This window comes from Epinephelus lanceolatus, chromosome 10, assembly GCF_041903045.1.
Source record: "Epinephelus lanceolatus isolate andai-2023 chromosome 10, ASM4190304v1, whole genome shotgun sequence".
Taxonomy (NCBI): Eukaryota; Metazoa; Chordata; class Actinopteri; order Perciformes; family Serranidae; genus Epinephelus; species Epinephelus lanceolatus.
Window position 1 is genome coordinate 15,443,162 of NC_135743.1, and position 14,259 is coordinate 15,457,420.

The following is a 14,259-nucleotide window of genomic DNA, read 5'->3' on the forward strand; positions in this document are numbered from 1 at the left end:
CTATTCACATGATAACGACATGATAACTGCTTTCACTCTGTCGGTTTCAATTGGTGTATTTTCGGGGCAATCCCTCAGGACCACAGTAAACACATTAGAATATCCTGCAGGTCAAAGCATCACTCATTTGTTTTGAAGTGAACTTTTTTAGCTGTTGTCTTTACTTCATTACTGCACTTTCTCTTAAATATGATCCAGAAATATATTCTCCCTAAAAGTCACGTGATTCTGACAATACTGATACATGTGTTTAAAACTGTACAACAACATTAGAGAGTGCCAAAATGATCACAGTAACTGAAACCTCCTCAGTCTGCTGAGGGTTAATGACACACACCTGGGGACACTCATTAGCCTGTTCCAATGTGTGCTCACTGAATGGTAGGGAGGACTCTTGCCTTGCCTCTTTGACTTTGAGAAACACCCATGGACTCTGCTGGAGCTTCCTGCTCCTCTTAACCCCACCCTCCTGCTGCTTCTCCTACACACAGCCCCCTGCTCATCAACCTAGCAGTGACCTGCCTGCCCAGCTGGCCCACACACCTGTAGCTCGTCTGCTCGTTTTGTTTTCAGAGCATGTACCAGTCAGTTTGCCGGTCATAGTTTGTGCTTCTACTTCATATCCCACCTGTTGTTTGTGTTGCCTTTGTGGATTCTGACCTGTGCCTGCTTACCTGGTTTCAACCTTTGTCTGATGCCTCTGTACCTCTGCCAGATAATCTTGATTTTTGGTTTTAACTCTTGGAACAGTCTGTACTTTGCCTGCCTGAAATCTTCAGTAAAGCCTTGGTTTTTGTCTTACTCCTGACTCTGCCCTGTGATTCTGCATGTGGGTCCTCTCTGGTTTATGACATCAGGTGCCCGGCTCAGGCACTCAGGGCGTATGTTGAAGTCAGTGCCAATTTACCCAAGATTGACAAACTTTATGTCTGTTAAGGGTACTGTAAGAAGGGTGAACCCTCTACCCTAACCTCAAAACAGAGACTAGCAGTGGTGTATTCTAAGCTAAAATAAAGTGAAACACAGACATTTAACTTATTATGTAGTTTAATGAACAGATTTATATGAGAATAAAACCATGTTGAAACAAACCTACTAGCCCCCATTTGTGGGACAAAAGTCAGACAGCAGTCAAGACGTATGAAAGAGTGAAGTTCACTGGATAGTGCTTACACAGTAAGTGTTTATAAGCAGAGCTGACATGCTAGAATACAAATAAGGCAACACAATGCTACAAGAAAATATATAATAAAATCTGACTAAGCATCTCTTCACATAAAAAACTATCATCTAAATGCTTCATTACATTTCCTTGCTGGTTAGTACTGGTTAAAGTGTGAAGTGGAAAGATACAGTATTTAGAGTGTTATGGAGGAGTTGATGCTGGTTGATAGAAAATTGGTTTGCTCATTATTCTGTTAGAAGACAGACAGACGTCATCAGAGCTGCAGCTGACAGATGAAGTAGGTGGCAGCTCCACAGGAAGCTTTGATCCAGTTCTTCGCACGTGGCTTGTCAGTGCTGAGGATCCCACAATCCCCCTCTGATGTGAAGTCTGCCCAATAGCTACAAACAAAAGGAGAGAATATTGACTTTCACGTTGTGATCAAAGGATGTTGTGGTTATTATATTTTAGGAAAGCAGACAGAAAATAAATCTGGGTGTTCTCTTGTTTTTTTTGGGCACTATGATATACACTCCACTTTATTAGGCAGACCTGTGCAATCTATTGCAATTCAGTGCAACAGTCCTGCCAGAATATCTATCTTCACAAGGATATTGTTGGAGTTGTGAAAATTATAAATAAAAAATATAACATAACCAAGGTTTTAAGGCCTCTATGACCAGATTTGAATTGGATATGGTCAACGTGCCAGGAGGAGCACTTCAAAGTCTAAAACATGTCATTTCCTGTCGCCACTAGGTGGCGCTATGAGTATCACAGAATATTGTCATATAGATACGTTCAGGGCAGGACTATTATGAATCCTATGAAGTTTGGTGGAGATCAAAGTTAGAGCAAAAATTCGACGCTTCGCCATGGGCATGCCCTTCAATGTGAGGTAGATCTTGTATTAAATTTTGATCACACAGTAGTCAAGCTTGCACAAACCAATTTTGAAGTCAGTCCGATTAATTCTGTAGGAGGAGTCTGTTAAAATACAACATGTTGGAAATGCCAAAAATAACAACAGAATTCAAAATGGCCGTTGGATTGGGCTGTTGGATTAAGGGAATGGGTCCAAGGGACTATTTTGTGCAACTGGGCATGATAGACGTGTGCTGATTTTCGTGCATTCCGCTAAAAACATGCGGTCCGTGCTCATGTTTAGAGGGCGTGGCCAATTGATTTTGCCCCGCCCCCTTATGAAAGCCGTATCACACATAAAAAAGGTAAAATTTGAGGCAGTGATGTTGGATTGCAGTAGATGGTGCAAGTGTACCTAATAAAATGGCCACTGAGGATTCTGACTGAAAGAAATTCCATAAAGATGAACTCAAGTGTAGTTTTCTCCTTCCGACCCAAAACACTTTCAGAGAAAATGCAAAACTTGCACATTATGGAATCTGATCTCTACACATCTAAACATCAGTGTCCCAAATATATATGTTAACAAGCATGAAAAAAAGGGACAAGATTACAAAAAAGAAGAAGCAGAGACCACATGCATAAAATGTGCTTCAGCTGAGATGACTGGTCCCTTTATCACCTCTTTGTCAGCGCAGCATTGTTGACCCAGCTCCATTCGGCCCCATGGTATTTCAGCCCGATCCAGTAATTCATTTTTCCTTTCGTAGTGAGATAGTCCTAGAAGAGAAAGCACCATTAATATTTACATAAAACCAGGGTTTACTTGATGCCTCCTCTCAAAAACATATGTATCAGGTGATTTAACCTGATATTTATTTTATTGTATTCAGTTTCTGCCAGTATATCCCCCTAATCCTACACACTGGACCTTAAAACGTCATGGCTAAAGGGAAGGAAGTGACATCAGGCCCACCTGAACACGCCAGCTGTTAACAACAGCCAGAGCTCCTCCTCTGGCGCTGCAGTTCTTCTGGCTCTCGTCCCAGCTCAGCCTGTAGGTGGACAGGTAAAAGCATGACGAGCCAAAAGTCAGCCATCCATCAGCGCACTGCCGACAGTCGAGATCTGTAAGGAGAGAGGGATCAGTGCAGAAAATTCTCCAACGAGGAAAAGTTTTCTGTATCTTCCTTATTGTTTTTTTTGTCATTTTTTGCCCATAGTTTGTGTATACATGCATGCACTTTTAAATGTCTGTACTTGTGTGTGTTTGTGTGTAACTACGTAGCAATCTCAAAGGATTTTGGTCAAAGAGGAAACAATAAAGCTGATTAAACTCAGCTGATTCTCAGCATAGATTAAATAAAACATTCTCAGTTCTCTAAAAACACACGACCACATGAACTAACTTCCCCAGAGGCCTAAAAAAAAATAATTTTGGCAAATGTGAAAGCAGAATTGTCACTAGAAACAGGGAGACTGAGAAAGTATCATTTGTTTTTCTTTTGGGTTTTAGGGTTTTTAGTGTTTTCCACACTCACGTTTGGGTTGCATCCTGGGGAAGAGAGCCTGGCACTTCTCCTGGCTGCACGTAGGCTCAAATGGAGGAAGTGCCCTGTTTACTTCTGCAGTTTCCACTCTCTCGGGGCAGTCTGTGGTGCCAGATTGGACTGGAAAGCAGAGCACAGTGGGAGGAGTTGTGAGGGAAAAGAACAATGCCTGCAGGCTACAGCAGTGCAATCGGACACACTTTTTTATTCCCGTATCTGTTATGAGCAAAAACCAAAAGCAAAGCGATCCTGATATATATTTTCTTTTACATATGCACTGCCAGTGAAACATACAGTCCTCTCATGATCTGCTAGGGTGTTAAAAATATACTCCAGCCTGTTGTTGTTTGTTTTTATGGTGCCATCATGGCTGCAGATACTTACGTTTCAGACTGAGGGTAATGACGATCACCAGCAGGATCAGGCAGAGTATGGCGAGGAGCACACACACAACACGGTACCAACGTGTGTTTCCAGCAGTCTCTTTGCCTGAGGAGGAAAAACATCAGCCTGGTGTCACAGAGATATTTGATAAAGAGCACAAACACAAAGCACCATCAAGGCTCCGGCCTACCTTTTCCTCCCTCCAGTTCAACAGATAACTTGGACCCTGGTGACAAGTTTTCTTTGGCTTCATCTTTTTTGTCCTCGCCATAGCTGCGGCAAAATTTGATGTACATGGAGAAGATTGTCCTGGGATTTGTGTTGAAGCTTGTTTGCCCTGTCCTGCTCCGTCTGCCTGCTCTGCTGACTCACATCTATGACTGTGATTTAAGACGCCCCCCTACGTCCTTGTCTTGTCGTCATAGCAACCTGGCATTCACTGATCTCTAAATTATTCATGGAGCACAGTGCTCGGCTTGTCCTTCAACTCTCCAAAACTTTTACTGTATCTCTCTTTGTCTGTGTAAGAATGAGCGTGTGTGAGAGGGTGGCAGACAGATACTGTAGGTCGGGAGACATCTGTACTCCAAAACAACAGATAGGAAATGTGTCTTGACGTCATTTCAGACGAGACAGACAGAGCATACAGTCTTCACTGATACTGAGTTAAAAACAAGGACTCAAAACAGGCCTTACTCAGGGCACTTCAGAACTTGAAGCTCAAAAATACGAACAAAATATTCTTATAAGCAAAGGGGCGATTATTTCATTCTACCAAGGTAAAGAAGATATAATAACTTGATATGTAGTGGCTTTAGTGTGCTGTATTTACTTTGTTTTGCGTGTCAATCACTATCAGAGTTAGAGGCTTGTCTTTCAAAACTGTGCTATTTCATTGTGTCACTGCTTCCCTTCTTCTTTTGAATTAGTGCAATATGCATGGGCAGATAATGAGACACAAATATGCAAAAGGCCCACACACACACTTCTTTTCCTCTTTTTTTGTTGTTTGTTTGTATGTATGTGTTTTGGGGGGTTACTATATAAGGAAGAAAACTGTCTGTGGGTGTGTCTGTGTCTCTGTTTTCCTGTTTCCTGTTTCCTCTGTTTTTTTCTCCTCACTGACTTGGTCAATCCATGTGAAATTTGGCACAGTGGTAGAGGGTCATGGGAGGATGCAAATGAAGCAATATTACATCAGTTGGCCAAAGGGTGTGGCGCTATAGCAACCAATTGAAATTGCAAACTTTGAACGGGCATATCTCATGCCCCGTATGTCGTAGAGACATGAAACTTTGCACAGAGATGCCTCTCCTCATGAGGAACAAATCTGACTCAGAACCCATAACTTCCGGTTATATCAGATTTTCAGCCATTTTGAATTTTTTGAAAAACACTTCAAATCGATCTCTTCCTAGGAAGTTTGACCAATCTGCATGAAACTCGGTGAACATAATCTAGGGACTAATATCTAAAGTTCCCTCTTGGCAAAAGTTGGAAAACTTACTAAAACTGAGCTTCTATAAGGCAATGAATATTGCGGAGGGCGTGGCTCATCACATAAAGGTGTATAACATCTCAAGGGTTTCACTGATCACCACGCAACTTTGTAGGCATATGACCACACATAATCTGAGGGGACCCCTCCATTATTGGCCCCATCAAACAAAATGGGGGCGCTAGAGAGCTAATTTCTTATCTAGGCCTAACCACCATAGCGATTTTTACTAAACTTGGTAGAACAGGACGCCTCAAGGTGACTGGAGAAATTTAACTCTAATTGGCAACTGGGTGGCGCTATAACAACAGAAAAATGCCTAAAAATGGCTCAAATGCAACCGATCACTGTGGCTCCCCCTGTGGCCCAGTGTTGTTTTTTTTCCTAATTTTTGGTATGACTAAGTCATGGTAAGGAAACTGTATGTGTGTCATTCTGTCAGTCAGTCATTCTGTCTGTCCCACGTTTTTCTACTCACTGATGTGGTCAATCTATGTGAAACTGCACATAGGCATTGAGGATTGGCATAGGTAGAAGGTGACAAAGCTACCAATGGGTATGGACTAGTATTAATATAAGTGACATTTTGCAGGTAAAGGCCAAGTGGGCCCCTGGCACTTTGAGCCCATGGGTGTGTGCTCAGTAGGCCTGTTCAGTAATCCCTCCATGTGGGTGTGTCACAGCGTGATACAGTCACAGTGAACGAGGTCCATCGAGTTCATTAAGTGTAAGATACATTTTGTTGCTGCTTTCTAACAAACATAATACACAGACTTGTGTCTAGTGCAGCAAGTACTGTTATATCATCAGTGGTGATCCTAGACTCTGGAGGACCCCGGGCACAGACAGTTGCGTCAATAGTTGTTTTCGATAAAACTAAAAGGGGCCTCATTTAGGGTTTTTTGGGGGAGCAAAGGGAGAACTGTTAGGGCGGTTTATACTTGTCACTGGTCATTGCAAAATGTGCCAACATAAGTGGCCCCTTAAACCTTAAACCTAAGTTGTTTTTTTTTCTTTAGCAAGGGGGGGGGGGGGTGCCTCTCCTGTTGGTGCACCCCTGTTTATTAGAGATATACTCACATATATGATTAAAGGTATACTATGCAGACTACAGTTTGGAAACATGCTCCCCTGTGAAGATGAAAGTAAAAGCCAACCCAAGATTCACCTTCTTTTGGCATTTCACCTAACTGGATTTTGATTTTTTTCAGCACTGTGTCATGTGTGGATACCTGCTTCTTATGATGTGACACCTGGTCACTACCTTTTTTTAAAGCCCCGATCTCACCTGAGCGCTGTGGAGGTACCAGCCCACAAGCATCCTGTACACAGAAAATAACAAAATACAGGCAGAGTCTCTGCGGAGAGATACACCACTACACAATTCTGATGAGTCATAAGTGATAATTGAGAGGGATTATTGCTCTGTGAATCTAAAGTTTTTTTTTTAAGGAAAATCCTGCAGAGTATAACTTTAAGAGAATAACTTTGTGTTTGTCAGCTAAGCATAACTTAATAATCGATTTTTACTTCCATACTTGTAAAAATGAATAATGTAATCAAAACTTTTAAAGCATCAGAAAACATACATAAATTGCATTAGTCTGTGTATTGAAATTAATGTTTTTATACAGAGCATAATTATATGCTAATCAAAATTTTCATCCAGTCCACATTTAATATTTGGAGCTAACTGTAGCAGAGACGTTCAATTTATTATGCAGAAGATTCACAGAACTTTTAATGAGCTGAGGCAAATTACCATCATACTTATTATAAATTGATTAATTTAAAAAACAGATAAAAGAAAAGAATTGTTACTTGCTTACTTACGAACAGAGCTTTGTCATTATTTAGTTATTTTAGTCATTCTGGTCATTGCTTTCAGTTCCTCAAAAGTTGTCTTGCTCTTCTCTGATGGTAAACTGACTATCATTGGCTTTTGGATTGTTGTTTGGACACAACAAACAGCTTTAATATGTCAGCTTGGGCTCTGGGTAAATGTGATGGTGCATTTTTCACAGTTTTCAGACTTCATATAGACCTCACAATTAAGTAATTCACTGCAAAAATTATCAGCTGATTCATCTAAAATAACAATAAAGTGAAAGAAGAAATGTTTTTTTTTTTAAATTTGTGTATATTTTGATTTTTTTTTTTAAAATAACAGGTTGTAGTGGATTTTTAAGCGTACAATGTTTTCACAGAATTGCTGATGTGGTTTTAAACTGTCACAACTGTGTTTCTGCTTTCTTTCAATCTGTTTTCTAAGACACAGTTTTTATGTACAGTGCCACAAAGACCACAATGAGTACTCAGCAGTGGAGGCAAGTTGAAGCAATGCCCTAAAATGTTTGTTTTACTGAGAAATATTACTAAGTAGCGTAAAAACAAAATGTGTAATTAGACGACCTTTCATTAATTCACAAGGACAGGCAGGTGTGCCCATACACATGCTGAAACATGCTGTCACTGGGTGTGTTACAGCTGTACACTAAACAGAGGACGTACACATGATATAAGACAGTACCTGTGTTTGTTTTAGCCGGAGCTCCGACATAAAAAGCCTCTGAGTAGATGTTTTCAGATGGCTTTTGTAGTTTTGAGTAGTGGTCTGGTTCTGCTTCCTCTGAAGACAGACAAAAATACAAACAGATGCATTTTCACAGACATAAACCAGCTGGAATTTACTTCAAAATATTCAATGCATTATAAACTAAAATATAAAATAAAATATTGGCCCTTTTTTTTAGTGTTTCAGGTCACTTTTGGGAAATATTTGTTTGAAAAAAATTGACATTTTTTCCCCATGCACTGCAAGTTAAACTTGTTTCCTACACTTACTAAGTGTTGCATGATTTAATTAAATTTCTCTTACCTTTAGTTTTGTCCCCTGGTGTCACCTCTGTTGCTCCTTCATCTTCTTTCTTTATTTCATCTTTCTTTATTCCATCTTCTTTATTTCTTTCACCTTCTTCAGGTCTTTCCTCCTCTTTGGTGATCTCTTCCATCTCCATGGCTCCTCTCTTCTGTGTCTCTAACTTTCGATTTGCCGCGAAAGTCTCTCAGGCCGACTGATAATTGAGTTATGTAACCTTTTTTCATGCAGACACAAATGCAGATCGGGTGCCTTTTACAATAATAAAGTGTCAAAACGGTGATTTTTAGTTTTGCTGTATGTGCCCAGACTTAAAAGTTTCCAGTATGACTCATGTAATTGGTAAAGACCAAACACTTCCCCATGAAGATTTCTCCTGTCTTTGTGCTTCCTCTAAACCACATGTAGTGTACAAGTGTATTTGGGGGAAGGCGCCTGTGTGGGTAGGTATCATCTCAGCATGCTTTTTAATAAGCATCGTACTGTGGAATGACCTTACTCAAATTGAAAACCTGTTAAAATCCTTCAAAGTAATAAAACATCAAGGAATGAAAAGGTTTCAATATAAATGTTCATTTCTGCCTTTTTATTATTGACATCTCAACCACAGGTGCGGCAGATGGAGACACAGAAATATACAGAATCAGAAATGTATGCAATTTTATCTTTATTTTCCACAAAAGTTTATGATATTAATTTACAAAAAAAAAGAAAACTATTTGCATTAAATACAGATGACTGAGATTACGAGAGATCTCTCAACATAATTCGATAACTTCCTTTTGCATTCACTCTTTCTCTTTTCACCAAGTAAGGAATAAACAAAACCTGAAGTTTACTAATATACATTACGCTCACCCCGAAATACTGACGAAGGTAAACCCTACCAGCAACCCCTCTGCCTTGAGCAAAGCCCGTCTTCCACCAAGTACTGTAGTTGCTTATCAAAACTAATATAGACAATAATAGTGGTGTGAAGCATAACAAACTCTTTATTCCTCAGACAGTCTCATTCTCTCTCTGTCTCTCTTGTCTCTCTCTTTTTCTCCAGTCTTTTGTCCTCCCTCAGGCACCGTACACGCTCTCATTACTGTAGGTCATGTAGAGAAACAGGTCTTCTTCGTGGTGCTCCTAAAACACAAAAAAGAATGAATAATTTAGCGTGACAAGTGTACTTGAGAGTGTGCACACAGGCTGGCACACCACACTCACCACATAAAACTGCTCTGTGTGCTTAAGAAGTATCAGGACATGATAAATGCATTTATCTGTCGGCCTCATTTGATTACTTGGAATACAAAGCTTTTTAGAAAATTCATATCAGAAAATGACTCTAAATACATGCCACTTTAAATCTTCTTACACAAACTGCTTTTTTTGGCCTCGCAACAAACTTATGACTTCACTTCCAGAATGACAACTATCTGTTTTCTTTCAGTGTTGCATGGAATTACTGGCAGGCTATTTGTGAAATCAAGAAAAGCGAAGCAACATTGCTGTCTAAGCAGATCTAGGCTGTCTCACTGTGTGTGTTTGGTTTGTTGTGTCACTGAGGAAAGGTTCAAAATGTTTCTGTGCAAACTGAAACTTTGCATTCATGTAGCTGGAAGCAGTCAAGCTCACAAATAGCTAATGGTTGGTAAATATGTTTTTACTGGTGCTGCAAGTGTATGTGTGTGTGTGTGTGTGTGTGTGTGTGTGTGTGTGTGTGCGCGTGTGTGTATAAGTATTGGGGAGGATCCTGGTGTGAACATGTGTCTGGACAGGTGCAGTTACCTCATATACAGCAGAGAGAGGGGAGCTGGATGGGGGAAGGGAGTTGTTGACGAAGAAGAAGAGCGCCTCCTCCGGTCTCAAAGATACACGTTGACGAATCAGGAAGCACAACTGACCCACTAAAAAAAGAAGAAAGAGGAGGGGGAGAAAGAAAAAGTCAGAGAGGGTCACGATCATTTCTTATGGAGAGGAAGAAAACAAGTGGGAAGGGTGGGATATGACCAGGTCACTGATAAGTCCTGAGACAGAAAACTAATCAGGTTGCTGTGTCAACAAATCTTTTGGGTGTGCACACTGAACTGAATTCCTTCCTGACATGATGCGTTCATTTCTCAATTCAGTTTACGCGAACACGCACTGACTCACTGCTTTCACAGCGAAGGAGCGTGTTCGTTTAGGGAACATACAATAAAGTGAAGGTGAGCGCGAGTGATGGACAGTTGCCGAGTTGCTCGAGCCCGTATCTCTCCCTCCCTCTCATGTCTTAGAGTACGACACTGTACCAAATATTAATCTAATCATAAGCTGTGGTGTAAACATACCGTACATGCTGAACATAATAGGGTAGGACATCAGCTTTCAGTTCGCAAACAGTATCTTTATCCAACTGAAGTCTCCGTTCACTAGTTGGCAAGCTGAACTAAACGTTCAGCCGTGTTTCAGGTCAGCGAGAGGGACTACGCAGAGTCTGAACTCCGGTGAAGCACCCAATGATTTGGTTAATGAATATTTCTAATATATGGATTCCAGTGATTCAGTACGCTTAAAAAAGGACTGCTTCATCCATCACTAAGGTGCACTACTAAGATAACTATTATTAAATTTAATAAGAAAGACAAAAAAACTACAAAAAAAAAAACGGCTAAATTTCAGTAGGTGTCGCAGGAAGGCATGTCAGCGAGCCAGGAAGCTAAATACCACAGCCTCACATAAGTGGCCTGCAGCAATCATTAATGTCATCAAATACACCTGTGCTTTTCTCCTGCTATGACAAAATGCCCGCCGTAATTTTTTTTTTTTAACACATTCAGCGCACAAGAAAAAGGCAGACAGATCAGTGCCATCCTCAGTTTGACACCTACATCACTGACAACAACTGACTGATCCAGCCAGGACTGGATGGTGCGTCAGCAGCAAGTTAGCTGCCTGCCAAAACATGAAATCATCTTGTCCAAGTCACAGGTGCCTTATGTAACCAATACATTGGCTGATGTTTGCGTAAGTGTAACTTAATCACTATCATATATAAACAGTTGTTACACAGTTTGTCCACCAGAGAGCACTGACGAGCGTATTTGTAAACTGTAAATCTCCCACTCAATATATATCCTGGTCACAATTATTTAAAATATCGAATCTGAGGGATCCCTGTCAAGATTGTTCATGTTATATTTTTAAAAATGACTATCTCACAATGCATCAATTTGTTAAAAGTTACAATTATCAATTTGATATCACCCTCAAAAGCAAAGTGGTCAGGCTACAGTAGCCATCAATAAACCTGTCAGTGATTGAGCTGTTCGAATCTTAGATTGAAACTGGGCTTTTGAGTTTTTGCAAGTGTTTGTGTATTTCACCTGTTAAATCTGAGGGCACTAGGTATTTCTTCTTGTCCAGCTCAGGAGCTCGTGACCTCGAGGCCCTCTCCACAATGATCTAGTTGAAAAGACCCAAGAGAAATCAGTCGTCACTAACAGTAAAAGAATGTGTTCATGTGCCAAAATATACACAACAACAAATAAGTTCACACTACTAGATGTCGTACTGACCGGTATTTTGTCAGGATGCTTGGCCCGAACTCTCTCTCCCTCTGCTCTCCTCACCTCGAGTGGTACTGAGCGCTGGTACTGACTGCCCATCTGAAAACAACACAAGGAAACAAACAACACAGGAAAACATGAAGTCCCTCACAATAGCATTATTTACCAAGCAAACAAAGGAGAAAGAGCTGACTTCACCAACCAGTGTATTCAGTCAACAAGTGATACTGACCGCCTAAAGAGCGCATCATTGTTTACTGCAAGATGAGTTGTAGCTCTCTTTTAATCAAGTGTTATGTAGTGGCTATATTATGGGGTGGGTGGTGTGACAATATACATCTGTCAACTTAAATTCCTATGTATCTTCTTGTATGCAACCACCTTATGGGAAGGTTTGGAGATCAATGAAAAGGACTGTATCACACAAGGACTTATTTATTGTTGACTGAATGTATCACATATTGATGAGCTCTAGCTTCACTGACCAAGACTGCTGTGTGTCTGTATTTGGATTTACAGCATTAATCCGATTAAATATCTTGACTTTTAAAGTGATTAGTCAGTTTATAAATTAATTGAATCAGCAGCAAAATGATGTGTAATTTTTCATTATTATTATTCATATCATTAATTGGTGGGTTTGGTTATTTTTAATGAAATATATTGTGAAAAAAACACTGATTACAACTTCTCAAGTGACAGGATGTGCTCTTTTTTTCTTTCATGATGTATAACACGGTGAATTGAATATATTCATGTTTTCATCTAACACTTCTACCCTCAGGCCGGAAGTACAGAAGTGTGAAATGCAGAACCACTAGACTTAAAAACTCTTTCTTTCCCACTGCCATCAGACTCCTAAACAGCGAAACAGAGTCATAATCATCACTACTTCAGACCATGTTTACACATCCAGTCTGCACGTGACTTTTGCACATACAATGTTTGCTCTTGCTCTTATCTTTGTCTATTTGTTCCCTATTGGGTGTATATTCCTTTCATATTTTTTCATCTATATTGCTTACTTTTTTGTCTATTTATAATTGAGTGTGGATTTAGTTGATATCTTTTCTGGTATTCATTGCCGTCAGCAAAGGAAGAATTTGATTGTACAGGGGAACGTGTTTCCTCACTGTGGATATGACAATAAACACTTTGAATCCTTGAACAAAACTTGACATTTGAAGACAACACCTTCAGCTGTGTGATGTGGTGATGGGCATTTTTTCCACATAATTTTCTAGATTTTCCCCAAAACAGTCATTATAATCTACTTATTGCATCAACGAACTGATTCTTAATTAAATTTCCAGAGAATATTTGTAGTAAATATAAAACATAATTATGTTGATATCACAATATAAAATGTTTATGGGATTATTTAAGATTTTATTTTAAAATTTACCATCAGATCAGAAAAGGGAGCCTTTGCAAACAGAATAACCACAACTCTCTTTTCATATCAAACCCCCCAAATCTATCCCACTGTTTACAACAGAGCTAGCTGTGGGTGGAGCAAACAGCAGTAACGGTGAGTACAGGGTGTGCTCACAATAAAGGACGATATCCGTCCACACAATATCTCTTCATAGTCTGCCATTACTGACAGCCAAACTCGTCACAGTTCTCATTATTTGGTACACAGACTAATGTGGTCACGGTGACACTAGCTTCTCGATTCATGGTGTTTTGGGTCATCGTGAAGTGACGCCACGTCACTTACCACACCAGAATCTAGAGCAGCTAACTTGCCTTAATTTCTATACTGATGTACAGAAAATAACCATATAGCTACATGAATCGCTATCTGTACGTCTATAATATAGAATCTGAAAGTGTTTTATTTGCTAATTGTATCCGAAATCAGCGGTTTATGCTGCTAGCTATGCTAACAATGCTAACATCTGAAGCTAACGGTTGGAGAAGACGTTACTGCTCACATACCTTTAAAAAAGACAAGAACAAGTGTCACTCAAAACACGACAAATACAGAATATATTCCACTGGTCCCTTGTGTCGTCAAGTTTCTCAAAACAATAACCTTAGTGTCAATTTTGGCTTAAAAAACAGCCATAGCATACAGGAATGCGATAGATTTCAAAGATGTCGACTGTCCACTGGTTCTGCTGTTCAAGGAAAACAACAACAAACGCTGCAACGCCCGCCCACCGCGTCTGGGAGTGACCAATCAGAGACGAGTGAATAGATTGACAGCCATGTTTGTCGAATCAGCGGGAACCAAGGGCAGGTTTGCAGTGCGTTCATTGGACGAGTAGAGCAGTCTGTTATCGCCCCGTTTTCTCTGCTTGATGGCGCATATAACCAATAGCAGATCGGGAAAATTAGGCCACACTGACACATTGATCACGCCTCAGTCGGGCTAC

At 40.2% G+C, this 14,259-nt stretch overlaps 2 protein-coding genes across 3 annotated transcripts; both read right to left on the minus strand.

Annotated features, from left to right (window-relative positions):
- Positions 1-1,029: 1,029 nt before the first annotated feature.
- Positions 1,030-8,720, minus strand: LOC117265456 (early activation antigen CD69). Of its 2 annotated transcripts, XM_033639951.2 has the most exons (7): positions 8,340-8,720; positions 7,992-8,090; positions 3,964-4,068; positions 3,571-3,699; positions 3,006-3,157; positions 2,712-2,809; positions 1,030-1,566 (listed from the first exon to the last, which is right to left on the minus strand). In XM_033639951.2, exons 1-7 carry the CDS (start codon positions 8,476-8,478, stop codon positions 1,440-1,442), a joined length of 849 nt encoding a protein of 282 aa, XP_033495842.1. In that variant the 5' UTR covers positions 8,479-8,720; the 3' UTR covers positions 1,030-1,439. The 2 variants fall into 2 exon arrangements, with proteins under 2 accessions (XP_033495842.1, XP_033495843.1); XM_033639952.2 differs by lacking the exons at positions 7,992-8,090; positions 8,340-8,720 and adding an exon at positions 4,154-4,424.
- Positions 8,721-8,904: 184 nt separating this feature from the next.
- LOC117265251 (gamma-aminobutyric acid receptor-associated protein-like 1) lies at positions 8,905-14,024 on the minus strand. The gene is made up of 5 exons (XM_033639639.2): positions 13,820-14,024; positions 11,885-11,974; positions 11,693-11,771; positions 10,116-10,234; positions 8,905-9,470 (listed from the first exon to the last, which is right to left on the minus strand). Exons 2-5 carry the CDS (start codon positions 11,972-11,974, stop codon positions 9,405-9,407), a joined length of 354 nt encoding a protein of 117 aa, XP_033495530.1. The 5' UTR covers positions 13,820-14,024; the 3' UTR covers positions 8,905-9,404.
- Positions 14,025-14,259: the final 235 nt, after the last annotated feature.

Excerpts from the sequence above, each read along its gene's own strand:
- LOC117265251 (XM_033639639.2), bottom strand. The coding sequence starts at position 11,974 with ATGGGCAGTCAGTACCAGCGCTCAGTACCACTCGAGGTGAGGAGAGCA. Across the intron at positions 10,235-11,692 it reads AGTGCCCTCAGATTTAACAG|TGGGTCAGTTGTGCTTCCTG; the intron begins GTGAAATACACA and ends TTCTTTTTTTAG. Across the intron at positions 9,471-10,115 it reads CTCTCTCTGCTGTATATGAG|GAGCACCACGAAGAAGACCT; the intron begins GTAACTGCACCT and ends TTTGTGTTTTAG.
- LOC117265456 (XM_033639951.2), bottom strand. The coding sequence starts at position 8,478 with ATGGAGATGGAAGAGATCACCAAAGAGGAGGAAAGACCTGAAGAAGGT. Across the intron at positions 3,158-3,570 it reads CCCCAGGATGCAACCCAAAC|ATCTCGACTGTCGGCAGTGC; the intron begins GTGAGTGTGGAA and ends CTCTCCTTACAG. Across the intron at positions 1,567-2,711 it reads AATGCTGCGCTGACAAAGAG|CTATTGGGCAGACTTCACAT; the intron begins GTGATAAAGGGA and ends TTTTGTTTGTAG.